This window comes from Hemibagrus wyckioides, linkage group LG20 (assembly GCF_019097595.1).
Source record: "Hemibagrus wyckioides isolate EC202008001 linkage group LG20, SWU_Hwy_1.0, whole genome shotgun sequence".
Classification (NCBI taxonomy): domain Eukaryota; kingdom Metazoa; phylum Chordata; class Actinopteri; order Siluriformes; family Bagridae; genus Hemibagrus; species Hemibagrus wyckioides.
In genome coordinates, this window is record NC_080729.1 from 14,299,306 (window position 1) to 14,322,081 (window position 22,776).

Sequence of the window (22,776 nt, forward strand, 5' to 3'; positions counted from 1 at the left end):
TATATATATATATATATATATATATATATATATATATATATATATATATATATATATATATATATATATATATATATATATATATATATATATATATATATATATATATATATATATATATATATATATATTTATATATATATATATATATATATACACTTATATATATATATATATATATATATATATATATATATATCACAGTATATCAGAATCTCTTATTAAAGGCCACTTCTTTCCGGCAGCCAAAAAGCCCAAGTGTTCATTTGGGTGTCTGTTATTACACACGAGTAACTGTGGTTTAGCCACAAGGGACATTGTGTTCGACGTCAATTCAACCAACCAAACAGAAGGATAACTGTGGGAATACATCACTTCTACATCTCCTTCTCGACTCCTAGAGTATAGACTGTAAAAGAACATAAAGAGATGGAATATATGGCTGATGGGTTTGAAAATCAAGACGCTTCACATTTTATATAGACCAACCCTGTAAATCTCACACTAAAGGTGCACCAAGATATTGCGTAAAGATTGCAATCACTTGAACGTCGTGTGTGACCGTGACTGCGTTTGTGTCACAATAATTAGCGGTAATTATTGAAATGTGATAAGGACTGCAATCAGGCCACATCAAGTGATAGATTTCAGAAGGAAGACAAGTTATTGATTTCTGAGGCATGAGCCTGTTCTTATTATTAAGCAGATGAGGTGAAGGTTATATTTTAAAACTTTATTCCAAAGGCAGTGAGAGAGGGAGAGCAAATTAGGTGTTTTATTTTTAATCTTTATATATTTCTATATCTTTATATATTTAGATTATATTACATAGTCATTGAGAGCTATCCATAATTTATTAGAATCGCCTCAGTGCTTTCAGAGATGCTCGAATGATCACAGGACTCTTGCGTGATGGAATATTATCCTCACTAAAGCCTCGAGATTTGCACTAGTGTCCCACTGGCCGTTTGGTCTGAATGTGAAACTAGGCTGCTTGCCCAGTACAGTGTGCCGTTGGTGTAGAATCATAGTCAGTCGCTTGTTTTTGCCCATTGTATTCTGGCAACCGAGACCCTGCATGGCTGCTGTCATTGCTGTTTATGTCTCCTCGGCGTAATTCTAATCCCTAGACACACTAGAGTGCTACTCCTAGGCAGCACAATGCACAAGTCAACATGTTTGGATCAATTAAAGCAACCAGGGGCGGATCAAGCAGGCACCGGTAATGCAATAATGAGAGACCGCCAATGATAATTATCCAGTAACTGGTCATTTGTCTGCAGTGAACTATCAGAGCATGGGAGAGCTCAGAGACTGGACGTTATCCCTGTTGTTCACTATGGATTACAAAAGGAACACAAACAAAAAAGTGTGTTTTGAGAAATATGTACATATATATATATATATATACACCGATCAGGCATAACTGCAGTGGTCATTATCTAGGAAGGAACAGTGGTGAACCGGCGACAGGGCCATGCAAGGCTGGCCCGTGAGATCCGATCCAACAGACGAGGAAGCTGAGGAACTTAATGCTGGTTCTGATAGAAAGGTGTCAGAATACACAGTGTATGATGGGCCAGTGCTGTTTTGGCAGCAAAAGAGAGACCAACACAATATTAGGCATGTGGTCATAAATGTTATGCCTAGTCAGTGTATATAACAGATATATCATATTATATATTATATATATCATATATTCTTTAAAACATTTTAGTACCACTTTCTATCAAGATCATATGTAGAATGACCCGTGAATACATTCACAGCAAATACACAATATTACTGTGATTGTTTCTGAAAAGGCTTTAACAGATTCCAGTATAAGTAGCATTTAAAAAACATTATATCACTAATACCCACTTTGATTCCTGCATTAAATTTAATCTTAGAAACATGCATGTTGCAGATTATTATTTAAACCAAGTCATTCTGAAGTCATTTCAGCAGCTGTACAGATGTGTAGCAGGCGTTCATTATAATCACAGTGGCTTTATTAAATTACTTTACTAAAAAAAAATCTCATCACGCACTGTGCATGCTGCAGCTCGGGTCCTTTGGTGAAGGTGCGTGATGAACGTTACCTGTCATGCATTGTGTTATGCTATTTATAATGCATGATAATGAGAGTTATAAAGTGTCATGTGTTTACATACAGAATTACAAGTGCCTTATGAATATATTATAACAGGATATAAATGTTTTCATAGTTCATTATAAATATGACCTTCACTGAACGTGCTATAATGATGTAAATCAAGCAAAAAAAACTTTTCTTCCTTCTTTTTTACTATTCTAATTTACCAAAACAACAGATTTTCCCATATTAATTAGCCATTTTTAACGAATTTATAAATGATATAAAATTATTTAAATAAATAAGAATTATTTTTAACAAATAATGTCAAACGTACATAAGGCGATGCTAGCTTTAGTAGAATACCATGAATTTTTAAAAAAAATAAATCACACAATGTAGGCAGACGTTTATAAAGTGTCATTTATAGAGTGTTGTCGACATTTATAAAGTGTTTATAGAGTGTCGTCGGCCATCTTTCAATTTTTTTCTCATTCAGCATCAGCGCCTGGTAGCCTGCACCTCTTCAGCTACATAATGGTGCTGAAGTGCATCAATTTCTTTGTTGGAATTTTCAGTGCGAATACACAACTCACACTATTTATACTACACAATGGCTTGATGTTTGACACTAACACTACTTACAGAAGACACTAGACAAAAAGTGCTATACAAATGGGATGTAAATAGAAGTGCTCGTTTTGCATAAACATGGTTCGGCTGGTCATGTGACTTGCTGCATGATGTGAACATGTGGCTGATGGGTGATTCCCTGTTATATTTGCATGCGTGACAAGCTCATTTTACAGCGAATGTTGTTCGTTTGCTACTCTAATTTACTGTATAAATCTTTGTAAATATTCTAAACATGCTTTTACTCTAATATTTATTAATTGACTAAGATTTTCATTTCTATGCTTAGTGGCAGTTATTGAAATTTAGGCTATAACCAGTGCTGGCTGCTACAGAGTATAGCATGAAAACTACAGTTTTTGTAGGGTTTTTTTTATTTAGAAACAACAACAGAGCTGCACAGAAATACTTCACATCAAAATGATATGCACAGAACTAGATATAATACACCGATCAGGAATAACATTATGAGCAGTGAGAGGTGAAGTGAATAACACTGATGATCTCCTCATCATGGCACCTGTTAGTGGGTGGGATATATTAGGCAGCAAGTCAACATTTTGTCCTCAAAGTTGATGTGTTAGAAGCAGGAAAAATGGGCAAGCGTAAGGTTTAGGAAGGGCCAAATTGTGATGGCTAGACGACTGGATCAGAGCATCTCCAAAACTGCAGCTCTTGTGGGGTGTTCCCGATCTGCAGTGGTCAGTATCTATTAAAAGTGGTCCAAGGAAGGAACAGTGGTGAACCGGTGACAGGGTCATGGACGGTCAAGGCTCATTGATGCACGTGGGGAGTGAAGGCTGGTCCGTGTGATCCGATCCAACAGACGATCTACTGTATGATGTGTGATATGTTTGTTACAGGAATTTTAAAATTTTTCAATAACTGCCATTAAGCATAAAAATATAGAAATGAAAAGTTTTATTTAATAAACTTTACAGTAAAAAGTTGCAAAAGTACGTTTAGAATATTTACAGACTGACTCCAGGGTTTGAGAATGGATTAAAATGTTCATATAAGCATCATTAAAAATTCTGTGGCAACTAAATGGAAAATGCATAACATGTAACAAATCGCAGCTGAATAAACAACAACTTCAATCATTCCCAATATATTTTTAGGAACATCGAGCATTATTTTGTAAATAGCTTAAAGGTTGGAAATATCCCAGTATGCACTACAATATTCCTGTAATTTATTACAGATTTGCAATATGGGACATTACTGTAAACCTCAGCTGTAAATATTATGAAAGCAAATATATATCTTACAACATAAAAAAAACAAAACATTTATTACTCAACTGTGATGCCTCCGGCTATATAAAAGCTCTTTCACTGTTAAACAAGACATTATGTTAAGCTGAACAAAGCGTTGCGCTTTAGAAGTGATGCTGGCAAGCAGCTGATGATCATCAATCACGTTTCCGAGCCAGCAGTCGGAACAAACCAGCGCTGATAATCACCATTCCAGTTTAATCCAAGAAAATAAAAGCTGGAGGCAAATATCCCAAATATCTTATAGATATTTGGATGCAGTATAAAAGGAAGTTTGAGAAGAATAGCTTTGATTTCCACTAATGTATGCGACTCAGGGATGAGAGGAATTCAGTCATATCATTCCAAGCAGAGGTCACTTTCAGGTTTAAACAGAGGCAAATCCATCGCTGTCCAAACTGACAATGAATACACCTTTTGTGCCTTTTATCTAGAAAGGTGCATATATTACACCTTTAAAGCTTTCCACTGCTGAAAGTACATTTTAATCTCCGTTTTTCAGACAGCTAAGAACCAAGAACAAGTGCGTGACAGGAGTAAGGTTCACTGCTCTTAAATACAGTATGTTAAATATGGCAGATTAGTGGGTGTGCATCATTTGGCACAACCAGTGCAGGGATTTTTTAATAGCTCAGTGCCATTGCTGCTCGGTTGAATAACAGTCCACTATCCAAAAATCTTCAGCCAGTAACTGTCTGAGGAAAGGTGGAAGAATAATAAAACACACGATGAGCTACAATCTCTAACTGCAGTGCGGAATAACGAGGTAGTCCTGCTTAATAACATGGCCAGTAATTCGACACGGTGTTGAAGAGAAACAGCAGAACCATGACATGCTGATGATGCAATATCTTGTTACCGGTACTGCTCCTTTTAGATTGATAACAGACTTTATTTAGCATTCATACAGATAATAAATATTAGATTTACCTGATAGCATTGATGTACTGACTTGAAATGCAAATTTACTGAATGAACATGCAAGAGAGATTATACTATATATTAGTGATGGAAAAAATACAGTATTAGGAATGAACAGATTGAATTAAAAACTAAATGCAGATGCACATCTGACACATCTGGCTGATTAGAGATGTGCATTAGGACGAGAATCTCACTGTTTGAACCAAAAAGTGTGAAAAGTTTACTTTCATACAGATGGAGCTAAGCAGTTAGGTCACAGGACAAAGAAAGACCATGCTCATGTTCAGTCTTATGTGATGCATTTAGAGCATTCATTCATCCTTAGGAACTGGCCAGTCAGGGTCATGATGAAGTTTTCTGGACACTTGACCACCCACCTTTTATGCAGATCTTCCCCAAACTGTTACAACATAGCACACAATTGTCTAGAATGCAGCATGAAGATTTCCCTTCACTGGAACTAAGAAGCTCAAAAAGTGTTCCAGCAGGACAATGCCCCAGTGCACAAAGCGAGATCCATGATCCATGGTGTGTTAAGATTGGAGTGGAAGCACCTGCACAGAGTTCTGACTCTGACTCAACCCCACTGAACACCTTTTTGATGAACTAGAACGTTGAAAGAATGAACACCAGACCTCCTTACTCTTACAACATCAGTGTCTGATCTCACTAATGCTCTTGTAGCTGTATGATCATAAATCCCCAAAGCCATGATGCAATATGTAGTGGAAAGCCTTCTTAGAGGAGTAGAGGTGGTTCTAACAGTAAAGATCTGGATTGGGTTGCTCACAAACCACCTAGATGTAATGAACTGCTGTCTAGAAACTTTTGGCCAATAAATTTGTTAAAAGAACCATGAACAGGATTAAAAAAATCAGTCACATGCACATTTCTAGCTGAAACCAATGATGAACCGGAGTGATGTACACTATATTGCCAAAAGTTTTGGGACACCCCTCCAAATCATTGAATTCAGGTGTTGTTTTTCAAGGGTTAGGCTTGGCCCCTTAGTTCCAGTGAAAGGAACTCTTAATGCTTCAGACATACCAAGACATTTTGGACAATTTCATGCTCACAACAGCGGAGACTGCAAGCTAGGCTGAAAACTGGGACTTCTGCCTTTACATGCACATGAATGTAATATGGAGCTATAACAGCTTTAACTTTTTTGGGAAGGCTTTCCACAAGGTTTAGGAGTGTGTTTATGGGAATATTTGACCATTCTTCTAGAAGCGCATTTGTGAGGTCCGTTGGACGAGAAGGTCTGGCTCAGAGTCTCCTCTCTAATTCATTCCAAAGGTGTTCTATCAGGTTGCGGTCAGGACTCTGTGCAGGCCAGTCAAGTCCCTCCACATTAAACTCGCTCATCCATGTCTTTATGGACCTTGCTTTGTGCACTGGTGTAGAGTCATGTTGGAACAGGAAGGGGTCATCCCCAAACTGTTCCCACAAAGTTGGAAGCAAGAAATTGTCCAAAATGTCTTGGTATGCTGAAGCATTAAGAGTTCCTTTCCCTGGAACTAAGGGGTCAAGCCCAACCCCTGAAAAACAACATCTGAATTCAATGATTTGGAGGGGTGTCCCAAAACTTTTGGCAATATAGTGTAGCTGAGGCTGATGAACTGTCAGAACCACAATTCACACACCAGTGCTGGCATTCTGAGTTCAGTTTTTTTTTTTCTTTTTCCAGTGGCATAGTGGTACCTTATATAATACAAGGAAGAAAGAAAGAAAGAAAGAAAGACCAACACAGAAAATATGCAAAGAAAAAAAGCCCCATTCAATTTAGGCCATGTCCACTTCAGGTTTCATTCTGAATACAGATATTGGAGCACCAAACAGATAAAGATAATAGCATTGCAGTAACATTAATATACATGGAAACAAGACACAGTGAGGCTAATTAAAGCAAGCAGGTGTGAACAGTGATCAAACGAGAGAGAGAGAGAGAGAGAGAGAGAGAGACAGCAGTGAGAAAAACCTGCCAGCAAGAACATTCTGCAACATGACATGACCCAGTAGTTGAGCCTTACAGGATATAACACAGCTACATAGCTGAATCATAACTGAATTCACTCATCTTCATACACGAGGTGGATGTCATTTTAACAGCTTTCAGTAGGCGTATTAACCTATCTGAGAATGTTGAACTCTCGCTTTTTTGTCACCTCCAGTAAATTGGTAAATTACATGCTGGACTCATTCAGGGGCATTAGTGATTATCATTCAGAGTGCAGTGACAGGGCTGTGCTCTGCTGTAATTACTTTAACTGTATAATCCTGTGTCCCGCCACCCAGAGCCTTCCGCTCCTCCCTTCCGCTCAGACACTCAGCTCTGACCTCTGAGAACCTGATTGGCCACTTGAGCCAGCGCACGGTCCAGAATCCAGCTGGAAATGGGCTGTTGGTGACTCCAAGGACATGTGGATGTAATAAAGGTGCTTTCAACATATGGAGTTACAAAGAGGAAACAGAATAAATACAAATAGCTGATGAGGTGATTCAGCTTGGTGAGTCAGACGTGAATCAGAACACAAGATTGTGCAGAAAATGCAGAAATTTGAATATTATAAAACGGATGAAGGATGCAATTTTATATACGGAATACAATATGGTGCTGTCATATTATCAGGTACACTTACACCTGTCTGTGTATCCTTACTGACAGCAGCCATCTGCTGGTATATTTGTCAGTCACCCTTCTGTCCTTTTCAATGGAAAGGGACCTTCACCACCGATACATTAAGGTTTTACTGTAATATACGTTTTTATTATTATCCATCCATCCATTTCCTCTAGCTCTAATCCTACACAGAGTCACACAGAGATTGGTGTTTATCTCAGAAGACTCTGGGCACAAGGTAGGATGCCCTGGACAGGGTGCCAACCTATCCCAGGGCCCGAATGTACACTGTCAGACATTACAACTAATGTAGAGACGTGAATCAGCCCACAGCACATGTCTCTGGGAAACAAAGTGGAGTAACTAAAGGGAACCCCTAAAGTCATGGGGTGAACATGCAATCTCCACACACACAGACAGGGCAGAGTCGGGAATCAAGCTCAGAGGTGCAAGACAACCATACAGAGCTAACCACTCTGTCTGCTATTATTATTATTATTATTATTATTATTATTATTATTATTAATTTAATTGTGATATGTTTAATTGGGTGGCATGGTGGGTAGTGTTGCCGGTTTCACAGCTCCAGGTCACAGATCACACTGTCTGTGTGGAAGTTGTCAGTATCAATGTGGGTTTCCTCCTTCTCTGGTTAGTTGTGAGCGTGTGTGTGTGTGTGTGTGTGTGCATCCCATTCAGGGTGCTTTACAATAATTGACAAGGTACTTGTATGGCCTTTACTGAAATCTAAGGTACCACTAAGACAACCTTAACTGAGCAAAACATTGGACTAAACTAAAATAAGTTTCCTTGATAATCTAATCTAATATAATATGAATAGATGGATGTCATGCTGACACTATACATTTTATAGAAACATATGACTGAGGAATTTGACACTTAAATGTGTTCAGCTCAATTGTGTGGTGGTCTGGGAAATCCCTTCAGATATCACTCTAGTGGCTAAATTCTGGCAAATAGCCCCCCCCCCATTTTGGCCCAAATTGGGTAACATACACCGATCAGCCATAACATTATGAGCACTGAGAGGTGAAGTGAATAGCACTGATGATCTCCTCATCATGGCACCTGTTAGTGGGTGGGATATATTAGGCAGCAAGTGAACATTTTGTCCTCAAAGTTGATGTGTTAGAAGAAGTGTGAGGTTTTGAGCGAGTTTGACAAGGGACAAATGGCTAGACCACTGGATCAGAGCATCTCCAAAACTGCAGCTCTTGTGGGGTGTTCCCGGTCTGCAGTGGTCAGTATCTATCAACAGTGGTCCAAGGAGGGAACAGTGGCAAACTGGAGACAGGGTCATGGGCAGCCGAGGCTCATTGATGGACGTGGGGAGTAAAAGATGACCCATGTGATCCGATCCAACAGACGAGCTACTGTTGCTCAACTGCTGAAGAAGTTAATGCTGGTTCTGATAGAAAGGTGTCAGAATACACAGTGCATGACGGGTCAGAGCTATCTTGGCAGCAAAAGAGGACCAACACAATATTAGGCAGGTGGTCATAATGTTATGCCTGATCAGTGTATTTTTGATATTTCCTAGTCTAGAGTCATGTAAAGATAATAGTGGGTAAGAAATTTAACAAATTAGTGTAAAAAACCTTCTGTAAAACTTTGCTAGTGTGTGATTTCCTCAGAGCTCGAAGCTTGTAATCAATTAATTCTTGCACACTCTCCCCATGCATAGCCACCGAAAGAAACACATAAACTGCTGTTCATGCTGCATCACAGGGCAGTGTAACACACACTCAGAGGAAAGTGCTATCTGCCCTCTTACACATACTTGAACTCACAGACTCCCACAGGTGTCTAACATCACGGTGACTAACGGGGGGATAGAGGGAGTACACCATTAGTCTCATCAAGACATCAACAAGCAATTGCATTCTTGGCTCATGGCCAGTACATCAGCAATCACTATCAAATGCTAGTATTTAAAATGCTAGAACTTTTAGACAAAATATGTACAGCATATACAGAGGTAGAGGTACACCTACAATATATGCTAAAGTGTTTTTGTTTGTGCTACAGCTCAGTGATACATTACACAATCCGCGTGCCTAAAATAATTCTCCTCTTTTAAAGCTTTAACCTGTCAAATGAAGTCCGCTGATGAGAAACCTTGGCTTCAGTGTGGCTCTGATTCATTCTGCAGTTCATCACGTTGCTTTTAAACCTGAGTACGCTCTATTATATTCGCTCGTTTAGAACAGTGGGCCTGTTGAGTTGTTTTCTTTTTTTTATGCTGAAGTATATACTTATTTGTATTCTGAGTCAGCGACGGCAACCTGCTGAAGCCTGATTATACCTTTGCAGTAGATTCATCAGCTCCCTCCTGACCTGCTTACGTTTATTTCAGCAACCAGGAGAAACAGTTTGCAAACAATGCAATTGTTTGGATGATTGAAGCTAATATATAGCTAAGCAGTTTTATGGGCTGTGCTTGTTTCAGTCAGTCAGGGAGCTGCGAGTAAAATGTAGGACATCACTGATTGATAAGTGCTGTCGTGTGGTAACAAATGTCCTGTGTCTGATGGCTGCTTGATGGTGCGATGTTACATTAATCAGTACTAATCACTCAATTCACGTAAATGTAGCACAGCTCTGGAGGAAGACCGAAGACAATGTAAGGCTAAGAGCACAACACTTTACATCTACAGCAGCAGGATAGACACATGTTCTCGGTTATAACCCAGGTGTTTTTGGTTGCACTAGCTGATTTCCTGATATTGTGTTGGTCCCCCTTTTGTTGCCAAAACAGCCCTGACCCTTCATGCACTGTGTATTCTGACACCTTTCTATCAGAACCAGCATTAACTTCTTCAGCAGTTTGAGCAACAGTAGCTCGTCTGTTGGATCGGATCACACAGGTCAGCCTTCACTCCCCATGTCCATCAATGAGCCTTGGTCGCCCATGACCCTGTCGCCGGGTTCACCACTGTTCCTTCCTTGGACCACTTTTGATAGATACTGACCACTGCAGACCGTGAACACCCCACAAGAGCTGCAGAAAACTTACATATCTAATTTTGTTCCGCAATTTTTTAGAAGTCTCTAGACACAATTTACGTGCACGCGTCTTTGTATCAGTTGTTGCTATAGAAACAGGAAGATATTTCAAAAAGAGCACATTAAAATAAACCTTGCACAAGTCAGACGTCCGAGCTGCTGACCGATCAGAATCAGCCAACAGTGAGAAAATGTGAGATAATTAGACAATGTAGGAAGTAGACCACAGACAGGAACATCACAGCAACCATTTTACAGCCATGCAGTGGACCATAACTTCGATGTATCAGGTTTTTTAAAGTAGACTCTAATAAACAGGACAGGAAATGTGTTTGTTATGAAAATCTCTCTAAGTAACCTTCACTCATCTTGCCTGAGGCTTTATTATCCAATAGTCATGTACAGGACGAACGATTTCCCGTTGATGAAACCCATACGAGTTCTGAGCATGCTTTTGTTTTATTTTCCCAAGCTAAAGAAGGTGTGTAATTTCTAGTAAGCTCAGATGACAGAATAATTTACAGCTCATAAGAAGCCGAAACATTCTCATATGAAAAAGTTAGTAGATGAAGAAAAGCAAGACTAAAACCAAGAAAGCTTAACCCTGAAAGTGATGAAGCAGCAGCAGCAGCAGCAGCAGGAGGGTGTGTTTATATTCCTGTTTCTGTGCAGACGGCAGAAAACGGTAAAGAGTAAGAGCTTTACTGCATGCTCCAGCTTTTTTTTTTTTGTGCTCGTGCCCTTGGCATTGCAGTCAGTCATTAACGTAATGAAAACGTTTCTCAAAGATCTTCGAAATAACGCTGCAGCTTTCCAGCTCGCTCGCTGCTTTGTGTTTGGATCTGGCTTTCACTCACACACACACACACACACACACACACTGCGTAGAGCAAGATAGAAAGTGTTAGATCAGATAAATATACACATGCTAACAGGACTCAGAGGGGTTATGTGTTAAACCCTTCAAGTTCATTCCTTAACCTTTCCAGTTAAATCCCACTCCTCCTGCTACAGTCTCCTGCTATCCATTTAACTTTTTCTTATTTTAATCAGTCACAGATTTGATCTGTGTGTTTAGTCCAGGTTGTTTAATAAGGCGTTCCTTCTAAAAACGTCGAAAGCTAAAGAAGCGTTTGCTTCATAAAGCTTTTTCACTCTTAAAATGAACAGTGCTAGAAATGCTTCTATAGTAGTATGTCATAGTAGGACATTTACTTTTGTGTATTAAGGAAAATTGTTTATTCATAATGAGTGGCTTAGTGGTTAGCACTGTTGCCTCACAGCAAGAAGGTCCTGGGTTGGAGTTTGCATGTTCTCCCTGTGCCTGCATAGGTTTACTCCGGGTACTCCGGTTTCCTCCCACAGTCCAAAAACATATACATTAGGTTGATTGGTAATTCTAAATTGCCCGTGAGTGTGTGTGTGGTTGTCTGTCTATATATGTGGCCCTGTGATGGACTGGTGACCTGTCCAGGGTGTACCCCTGACTTTCGCCCAATGTGTGCTGGGATAGGCTCCAGAAGATCCCTGTGACCCTAATTAGGAATAAGCGGGTATAGACGATGGATGGATGTTTATTCATAATGGTTTTTTGAAGAAAAAAAATCCACTTTGAACGCTATCATAACATATAATGATCTGATAGAAAAGTATTATTTAGTTCGTTTAATTAAATAAAAAAAAAATGCCTAAAAAATCATGGATTTTAGGAAAGATAGAAATGACTTTGCTATGAAGAACCATATTTATTTTTCAGAACTGTGAATCTAATCACTTAGTATTGTAATTGTAACTGGGTTGAAACCCGTTGGAGCAGGTAGCATTGTCTCCTCACAGCTTCAGTTCTGGGTTCGATCCTGAACCCGGGTTACGATCTGCAGAGTTTGGGATGTTCTGGGTTTACTCTGGTTTTCTCTCACGCCTTAAAAACATGCCAGTAGTAGGAAAATTAACTAGGATAAATTGCTCCTAGAAATGTGTGTGTGTGTGTGTGTGTGTGTGTGTCTCATCTCATCTAGGGTGTTTTCCCACCTCGTGTTTCTGGGATAGATTCCATATTTCACCTGACCTGGAAAAAACATTTAATGAATATATTAAAATTTAAAATTAGACAAAGTGTGATGGTGCAAAAACAAACAAACAAACAAACAAACATAAAAAAATAAAAAAAATAATGCAAAAATAAAAACTTAAAACAACTGATTTGGTTCCTGTGGGTTGTAAGCTCTAATAGCCTAAATAAATAAATAAATAAATAAATAAATAAATAAATAAATAAATGTTTATGGTGGTATACATCTGCCTACACTGAATAATCTGTAAATAATTGGATTACTTTTAAAAATTGACATGTTGGCTCCAAAACATTTTAAGAATATATCCTCAGATGTAGAGTAGGGTATACTCGTTCTCTATCCTGCACTCACAGATCGCTGTGTTGTTTCTCCTTGTAGATTTTCCACATGACCTACGACCTGGCGAGCGCCGTGATGCGCATCTTCAACCTGATCGCTATGATGCTGCTGCTGTGCCACTGGGACGGCTGTCTTCAGTTCCTCGTGCCCATGCTGCAGGACTTCCCCTCCGACTGCTGGGTCTCACTCAACAAAATGGTGGTAAGGCAACCGTTACCAGATCAGACCTGGCTGATTTCTGCACGGTCTCTGACTTTTCCCAGATCTTCTCCTTCTTCCTTTTTCTGTAAATCTTTAATCAAGGATTTCGAGCTTATCGCTGTGCTTGCATCTATTAAAAAAATCTCATTGTACCATCTGTCATACACGTCAGAACCAAAGTGGTCTTTTTTTTAGTCCATAGTCTATTTAGCATTTAAATTTCCCGAACCCTGCCACACGCTGTGAGCATGTGTCATTAACAATAGGTCGAGGTACGCTGAGAAACCACAGCCAATCCCACCCAGCATGCATTACCGCTAGCACAATGATGCTAAATACGCAAATCAGCTCACCAGCCGAGCCCTAACACAGGAGTGGCATAATATAATTGAATTAAATTCGATTTATTCTGCTCCCTTGGCATGAATATACAGATTAATGCTTCCTGAAGCAGGGGAGGACAGCTCACGAGGGGTAATTTGCAAAGATGAAATGTCTTCTAGCATTTACGTTGTTAATTTTGCTCATACCATGAGACTTTTCAGTTAACGTAACTCATAAGTGGCATGCACTCCAGTTAGTTAAGTGCACTGAGACGCATTGATGCTATAGCTTCGAGTACGACTGGCAGTGATCATACACTGTAATTCAGCTTCATTTACCAGTGTGCGGAGTCTGAAAGACAGGAGATGGACGGTGGTTTGTTGAGCGAGAGAAGTTATTTTCGGCTTCTAATGGTTTATCAGGCTTTATCATGATAATGAGCAGAAAGATGAAGAAGGGAGAATCGTGTGAGGTGTGATGCACCTCGTTTTTGTGTGCGGGGGTGAAACGAGGCAGGGTGATGACAGCAGAGATAAAAGAGTGTGTGTGTGTGTTTGTGTGTGTGTATGTGTGTGTTTGTTTGTGTGGGAGACCTGGGACGTGCCAGAGCAGCTGCTCTTTTTGTTGCTCCTTTTAACATACATGAAAGAACCTGTTTAGTGGTGACACATATACACACACACACACCTCTGATTTACCTTGATTTAAAAAGTTCCTGTTTCAATAATAATAATAATAATAATAATAATAATAATAATAATAATAATAATAATAATAATAACAATAATAAATAAATAAATAATAATAAAATTAATAATAATAATAATAATAATGAGTATTGCTCTCTGTTTACCTCTCTCTATTCCTTATTATCTGTATTTATGCCAGGGTGCACCTCATAAAATTACTTTAATTCAGATTTGTCACATAGTAACTGCTTCCCCCAATTCTGAAGCCTTATTAAAAATGGATCACTGAGGTTGCATGGGAAAAGCAATGATTTAACAAATGACGCTCAGTTCAGACCGACTCACTGTGTAACAGCAGTGCTGTGAAACCTGACCTGCGTTTGAAATGATGCTACTCCCTGTTCTCCACATTCAACACAGTGCATTGTGGGTATTCTGTACTGTCTAGGGTACATCATAATTTGACAGCAACATATTGTAGTGAGCTGTAGGATTCTGGGAGCTCACTGGATTCTCTCCTTTATGCTGGAGAGAGTTGCTGTATTCAGAGTCGGTGAAAAGGGAACGTTCTGTGTGTTCGGGCTCAGCTTCATCACATTACATTACGTTTAAGCTCATTTTAAGAATGGACCCAGATAAGGGTTTCCTTGAATTTGATTCCTCTGAAGGTTTCGTCCTTATATGATCTCAGTGGAATTTCATTTTCTCACCAATATCACTTCTGGTTTGCTCATTAGGAATAAATTTAAAATGTATAATGTGCATCCTGAATGTATGTATTCTTATAAAGCTGTTTAGTGACAGTGTCTTGTTGTTTAATGGGTTATAGAAATAAAATGGAATTGAACTGAATTATGTGCACATTTATAGGATTAAATCCTTGGATATGAGTTTAGATGATGAGTTACCACAACTTATTAGTGCTACTTTTTTAAGTAGACTTAATATGTACACCGATCAGGCGTAAAATTATGACCACCTGCCTAATATTGTGTTGGTCCCCATTTTTCTGCCAAAACAGCCCTGACCCACTGAGGCATGGACTCCACTAGATCCCTGAGGGTGTGCTGTGGTATCTGGCACCAAGATGTTAGCAGCAGATCCTCCATTGGCCCCACCTCTCAACTTACAGGATTTGAAGGATATTTACAGGATACTTTTGATAGATACTGACCACTGCAGAGCGGCAGTTTTGGAGATGCTCTGATCCAGTCGTCTAGCCATCACAATTTGGCCCTCGCTCAAATCCTTACGCTTGCCCATTTTTCCTGCTTCTAACACATCAAATTTGAGGACAAAATGTTCACTTGCTGCCTAATATATCCCACCCACTAACAGGTGCCATGATGAGGAGATCATCAGTGTTATCAGTGCTCATAATGTTATGCTTGAATAGTAAATTAGATACTGAAGTAAACCTGAAGAAAGGGAAGAGGAAGAAGAAGAAGGAGGAGCTTTTATTTGTCACATATACTGCACATTACAGCACAGTAACAATTATTTTCTTTGCATATCTCAGCTTGTTAGGATGTTAGGGTCAGAGCACAGGGTCAGGCATGATACGACTCTTGAAGGAGAGCCCAACAGTAGCATCTGTGCAGTGCTGAAGTTTGAACCCTGACTTCAGTAAGGAATCAGTAATCCAGAGCTTTGAGATTCTTAGGCTCTGATAGAAGATGTTTTATCTTCATATTACATGCAGAACAATGTAAATGCTTTGAGTCTTCCAAAAGTTCACTTCCTTTCAAGTGTCAGAAAGAAAGAACTAAAGGGATGTAGGATTTATTTGGTCCAAGTCTTGACTGGATGGTTTGTAAAAATGACCATAAACCAGCATCCACATAAAAATGTCAAATCCCACACACAAGTTCTCATTGAGTTCAAATTTGTCTCAGTTAAGACTATTAGCAGGATTTAGCCCTAATATGCTTTTCTTATCAATTCGCTTCAATTTCACCTGTATCACTCTTCTTCGATGAAGCTCTTAGCGATAACCGTTTGAGTGTCATGCAGCAGTCTCGTACGTCATCATGAAATGTATCCTCTGGAGATCAGACAGGAAGGGTTTCAGGGGGAAAAAATACATCAGAGGGAAAGTTCAGAGAGGAGGGAAGAGACGGGTCAGAGAGAGAAGGTTACTGAGAGGGAAAGATGTGTGAATTGGCTCAACCAGGTTTTTTTGAGTTATTCATAGAGTGGTGGATAATTTGGTACATTGGTTTACACACACACACACACACACACGAGACGGACATCTGTCTTTATTTGTGTACCGCATTAGGATGCCAGGACCTGTTAGACGTCCTCACAGCTTCTCACAGCGGGAGGCCAATCTGTCACACACACACACACACACACACACACACACACACACACACACACACACACTATTTACAAATTCCATGTATGTTTTCTGGATAGATTTGTCTTTTTAGATTTGTACACAAGAGATAATCACATATGCTTCAATGACAGAGTTTACTGACTTACACGAGGAGTACAAGCAGATTTATTTCTTTCTTTCTTTTTTTTTTTGCCAACACTGATAAGTCAGAGACTCTTAACCTTAACATTTCAATCCGGCTGATGCCACAGCCATCTGTGACCTGTAGCCATATCACTCTGTGGGAAGAATGGCATTCCTGTCTCCCCTGTCAGTCACAGTGACACTAGTCATATCAGACGCATCACTAAGCTCAGGTATGTGGAAGATGGCAGATAACCTATAACCTGAGCTTTCCTCAGAGTGTGTGGAAACGGTGAGGAAAGATACAGTTGTCTTAGATGATGTGCATTTCATCCTTGATCACGACCTCAATCAAGCCAGGCTTTGGCATATCATATTTTGTGGAGGAGTCACTGTACAAGTCCTTGCGTTACTATGGAAACAACAATATATTAGAATAAGCAATATTTCCTCTAAAAACGTCTGTTATAGAATATTAACCAAGCACCTTCTGACCAATCAGAGTGCTCTAGTATATGTACAATTAAAGTCTCCATCTTATTGAATTTAGATTTTCTCCCCAGTTTCGGTCACCAGCCCATCAGCCGTTCTCTCTGTTATGCCACACAGATGGTGAAGGCTAATACTGCTTCCTCTGAGTGCTGCATTTATTTTTTTCGAACTAATGCGCCACAGGGAAGTTCAACACTCTCAGAGGAAAGCTGACGTGCATTTCAGCCTTGATCATGGCCTCAATCAAACCAGGCCTGTTCTGAATCAGAACCACACTAGACTTGGACAAATTCTATCATCCATCTCAACCATCACATGCTTTATTCATTATGTAATTAATGAGAAATTGACAGATAGCTGTGGTTTAAGATGAAGGAAACTTTTGGAAAATAATTTAGAGATTATAGTAATAGTCACGCCAGATAGATAGATAGATAGATAGATAGATAGATAGATAGATAGATAGATAGATAGATAGATAGATAGATAGATAGATAGATAGATAGATAGATAGATAGATAGATAGATAGATAGATAGATAGATAGATAGATAGATAGATACTTTATTCATCCCAAAGGGAAATTCATAGCTTCCAGCAGTATCCACAAACACAGGTAATAGATAAAATAGGAAGGAATATAACAAAAATACTAAAATACCCAAATTAGGATACAAAAATATAACAAAAAATATATCAAATAACAAAATATAAAATATTACCAAATATAGCAGAATATAACAATATAACAAAATATAGCAGAAAAATACTAAAATACCCAAATTAGGGTAGACAAATGTAACAAAAAATATATCAAATAACAAAATATAAAATATAACAAAAAATATATCAAATAACAAAATATAAAATATTACCAAATATAGCAGAATATAACAAAATATAGCAGAAAAATACTAAAATACCCAAATTAGGGTAGACAAATATAACAAAAAATATATCAAATAACAAAATATAAAATATAACAAAAAATATATCAAATAACAAAATATAAAACATTACCAAATATAGCAGAATATAACAATATAAAATATAGCAGAAAAATACTAAAATACCCAAATTAGGGTAGACAAATATAACAAAAAAATATCAAATAACAAAATATAAAATATAACAAAAAATATATCAAATAACAAAATATAAAATATTTATATAAAATATAAAATATAGCAGAATATAACAATATAACAAAATATAGCAGAAAAATACTAAATACAGAAAAATAATAAATACAATCACCATATTGATCAATTTCCTATAAGAGCACACCCCCGAGGGTTTTATTCCTTACTTATTATTTACATATACAGCATCCACTGTTGAATTCTCACTTCTAAGGATGTGAGTAAACAGCAGCTGTAGCAATAGTCCTGCAGCAAGGTTTATGTTAATGCACTCATTTTAATATCTTATAGTTTTTATACTAACAATATACACAGGGATATGTTTAGTGGAAGTGACACATAAGGTGAAACGTGTTATCACTGATTTGGTGACGTTTCTGTTAGGAACCCAGTGTCAGCGCTTTGAAACAGTCAGAGTTAAGCTGTGACTTGCAGTTTTGTGACACAGGAAAGTCTTTAGGAAGGAGGACATTGTGCTTTGTCAGGCTAAATTTGGTCTTATTAACGTTAACAGAGAGAATAATAGAGAGGCTGGTGAGAAAGCGGCCGTTTCTAGCTGCTGTAATCAGGACGTAACTGATTTTTCACATCATTAAAATGTAAATTTAAATAAATAAGCATATGATATTTTTATGACATTCAATTCAATTTAATTCAATTTATTTATATAGCGCTTTTAGCAATGGACATTGTCTCAAAGCAGGTTTATAGAAGTAGAGAAACAGAGCAGAGCAGGAAAAAAAATGTAATTAAAGTTACAATTTTATCCCTATTTTAACCTCATCCTCATTTGGTTGACATGATAAATAATAACAAATTGTAATCGCTGACAAATTGCTGTCATAAAAATAAAATCTTTTTGGAAAAGAATCAACTTTGGGAAGGTAAAATTAATCACTACACCACCATGTTGATTATTTTCCTATTAAAGCCCCCCGTGTTTAATTCCAAACTCACTGTGAATTTAAATTTTATTTACATATTCAATATATAACACTTCTATAATTTTAATAAATACAGAGCATATTTTTTTGAAAGATCCTGTGCTCTCATTGCCAAGGCCCGGGTTCGATTCCCGGTCAGGGAGCTAACTCGACCACTGACGAGTTAACTCTCAGTGCAGGTTCCAAGCCCGGATAAAATGGGAGGGTTGCATCAGGAAGGGCGTAAATCCTGTGTAAAACCTGTGCCAAAATGAAAACTGCGGACCAAATGATCTGCTGTGGCGACCCCAAACAGGGAGCAGCCGAAACAACAACAACAACAACAACAACAACAACAACATAATCTGCATTATGAGTAACATTATCAGTAACGTTATGTAAGCAGACCATAAAGCAGTTCCCTTTTCTGTTAAATGCATTATTCTATCTTCTATCTATCCATATATCTATCTTCTATTCTATCATTATTCATATTCTATCTTCATGTTAAAAATACTGAGAGATATTTTAGGCCTTGCGTTTACCCAGTCACTTAAACCACAGATGTCCTTTTCATCCACAATAATACTACAACTACTACTACTAGTACTAGTACTAATAATAATAATAATAATAATAATAATAATAATAATAATAATAATAATAATAATATATATATATATATATATATATATATATATATATATATATATATATATATATATATATATAAATATATATATATATATATATATATATATATATATATATAAATATATAAATAAATATTATTATTAATATTATTATTAATAATTAATATTATTATTATTGTTATTATTATTATTATATTTTTATTGTTATAATAATAATAATAATAATACATTCTAATCTTTGTGCGCCATGGCAAATAATTAAATTAATAAAAAATAAAAACTTATGGCTTTCCTTCTCCATTGTAATAAATGTATTGAACTATATTGCGCTGCTGCTATACCTGACAAGTCAGGACCTGTTGCATTCTATCCGCCATCTCAATGTGTTATATGAAACATCTGGTATATATAAAAAATCTGAGTTTAACACATTATGGATGGAACATGACTATTTTAAGAATAGTTTTCAAATCGAAATTGCAAAGTAGATGAAGTAGCCAAGCCTTCCCTCTGGCATCGAATCATCATGGGTGTGTCATCCTATTGTTTGTGTATTTTATATTTGTTGGATCATTCGGTTAACAATCAATAACAGCAATCTATGTGTTACATGAGAGTTCAGTCTGAAATACGCTCATATTTTACCCTATATAAAGATTTTTTTGCGTTTGCAAACCACTTGCTGTGTTCTGCAGCATTTAGTGGAATATGTTTGAAATCCCCAACAATATGTCAGAGTTTGCCTCAGGCCTTGTCAAACGCATTGTGCTGTAGAGACACTGTGTTTAAAAGACAGCTGTCTCATAGCTGCAATCATCTGTGAAATCTTTCTCTTCAGCCTCGTTCCATGGCAGCAGTTCTAACTTTGCTACGTGTCATAAATTTCTTGTCAATGTTCTGCTCCCCCCCCCAGCATAACACTTGTTTTCCAACGCTGCAATGAGCTGTAATGTTCTGAGTTCAATTCTGATTCAGAAAAAAAACAACAATGATGGTCTCTATTGAAGATCAGTTGCAGATTTTTCTAATTTTAGTCACAATAACCGTTAAAGGCTCGGGATGGTTGAAAAGGTTTTAGTTAAATGTAAAAAAAATAGCATTAATACATAGACTGTCACTGGGGATCCCTTCCTTTGTTGTTCTGCCGCTCCTTATTCAGGGTCACCTGATTTGCATAGTGTGATTTGGCACAGGTTTTACGCCAGGTGCCCTTCCTGTTGCAACCCTCCCATTTTATCCAGGCTTGCACTGAGAGTTAACCCCTCACTGGCTGGATTGGTTCCCTGTCCAGGACCCTGGCTGCAGCAGTGAGAGCGTGAGATCCTGCCACTGGACCACCAGGGAATCAGAGACTCCTTCCAAAGATGCTTAATAAACATTACTGAAAGCTTTAGCATATCAGATTTTAAATCTGTTGTGTAGGATTCACCATACAAGTACTTGTGTAAGTTATTACTATGGAAACAACAATACACTATATTGGCAAAAGTTTTGGGACACCCCTCCACGTAATTGAATTCAGGGGTTGGGCTCGGCCCCTTAGTTCCAGTGAAGTGAACTCTTAATGCTTCTGCATACCAAGACATTTTGGACAATTATATGCTCCCAACTTTATGGGAACAGTTTGGGGATGACCCCTTCCTGTTCCAACATGACTGCACACCAGTGCACAAAGCAAGGTCCATAAAGACATGGATGAGGGAGTTTGGTGTGGAGGACCATGACTCTGCGCATTAAATATTTCGTTGAAAACTTTGTAATAGCATATTAAACAAGCACTTTCTGACCAACCAGAACTGTGCAGTTAAAGTCTGTATGAAGTGCCTCATGGAATTTGGGTTTTCTTCCCTGTTTTAGTCACCAGCTCACCATCTAGTCTTTCTTGTATACCACACGGATAGTGAAGGCTAATACTGCTTCCTCTAATGCGTCACAGGGAAGTTTAACACACTCAGAAAAGGAAAGTCCTATCTCCTGACAAGGTCACTGTGATTGACAGGAGAAGCAGTGCACCATCTCTCCCAACCCTGACAGCATATAGACAGTTTGCTCTCCTGGGTCCTAGTCATGGATGGCTAAAGGATTGTCTGGATTTGAGCTCATAAAATCCTGACAATAAGGCAAATATTAGTGCTGTGTACAATGAAATGCGGTTAGCTTCTAACCTGAAGTGCAACGACGATATAAATACGACGTAGTTTTTAATACGTTTTTAAATATTTACTACAGAAGTAATGTGCAAGATTATGGACAACAGTATTAGCTGTGCAGTATGTCCATTATAAGTGTTTTTTGAGCAGATTAGCACATTAACTCAGATACTGTTCTAATACTAATCAATTTTAACCAGCATTTATATCCACTTCAGCTTTTTAAACGCTTCCAGCAATTATGTACGTGGATAGACACATAGTTTAGAAGTCTTGATGGCCTACATTACTTACATTAAGCCTTTATTGTAGGCACTTAAAAAGAAAAAGAAAGTACACCAGAGTGGAAAGCTTCAGGCTGATTAAATTTCACTGATTAGGGCTGATACAATGGACATCATTTTATACTCACATACATTACTTGAGCTTGATTGATTTAGAATTTTAAACTCATTATTATGGGTTTGCAGAAAAGAAAGCTCACAGGAATTCAGATAACAATGTGGACCCATGAATTTTTTTTTTATCATCGAGGCATTTATTACAGACAAAACACCCTGAACTTCTAAGTGTGGAACTAATTTATATTTATTTATTCATTTTTTTAAAAAAAAATGAAAACATTTACTCTTGCTTGCTTTTATATATGGACTTTTTCAGAAGGTCCCTCCAGCATCAGTTATGTCCATACCTTAAGCTTTAGTGTCATAATTAAGCTGACGTTTTTCCATTTATACAAGGGAAGAGAAACAGATTAAGAT

At 37.8% G+C, this 22,776-nt stretch overlaps 1 protein-coding gene across 1 annotated transcript in view; it reads left to right on the plus strand.

The window, feature by feature from the left end:
- The window catches only part of LOC131370557 (potassium/sodium hyperpolarization-activated cyclic nucleotide-gated channel 2-like), a 72,574-nt gene that overhangs the window by 4,538 nt on the left and 45,260 nt on the right, over positions 1-22,776 (plus strand). The window contains exon 3 of the mRNA XM_058417903.1: positions 13,015-13,176. Coding sequence (XP_058273886.1) covers positions 13,015-13,176 — 162 coding nt within the window. The remainder of the gene's footprint in view (positions 1-13,014; positions 13,177-22,776) is intronic.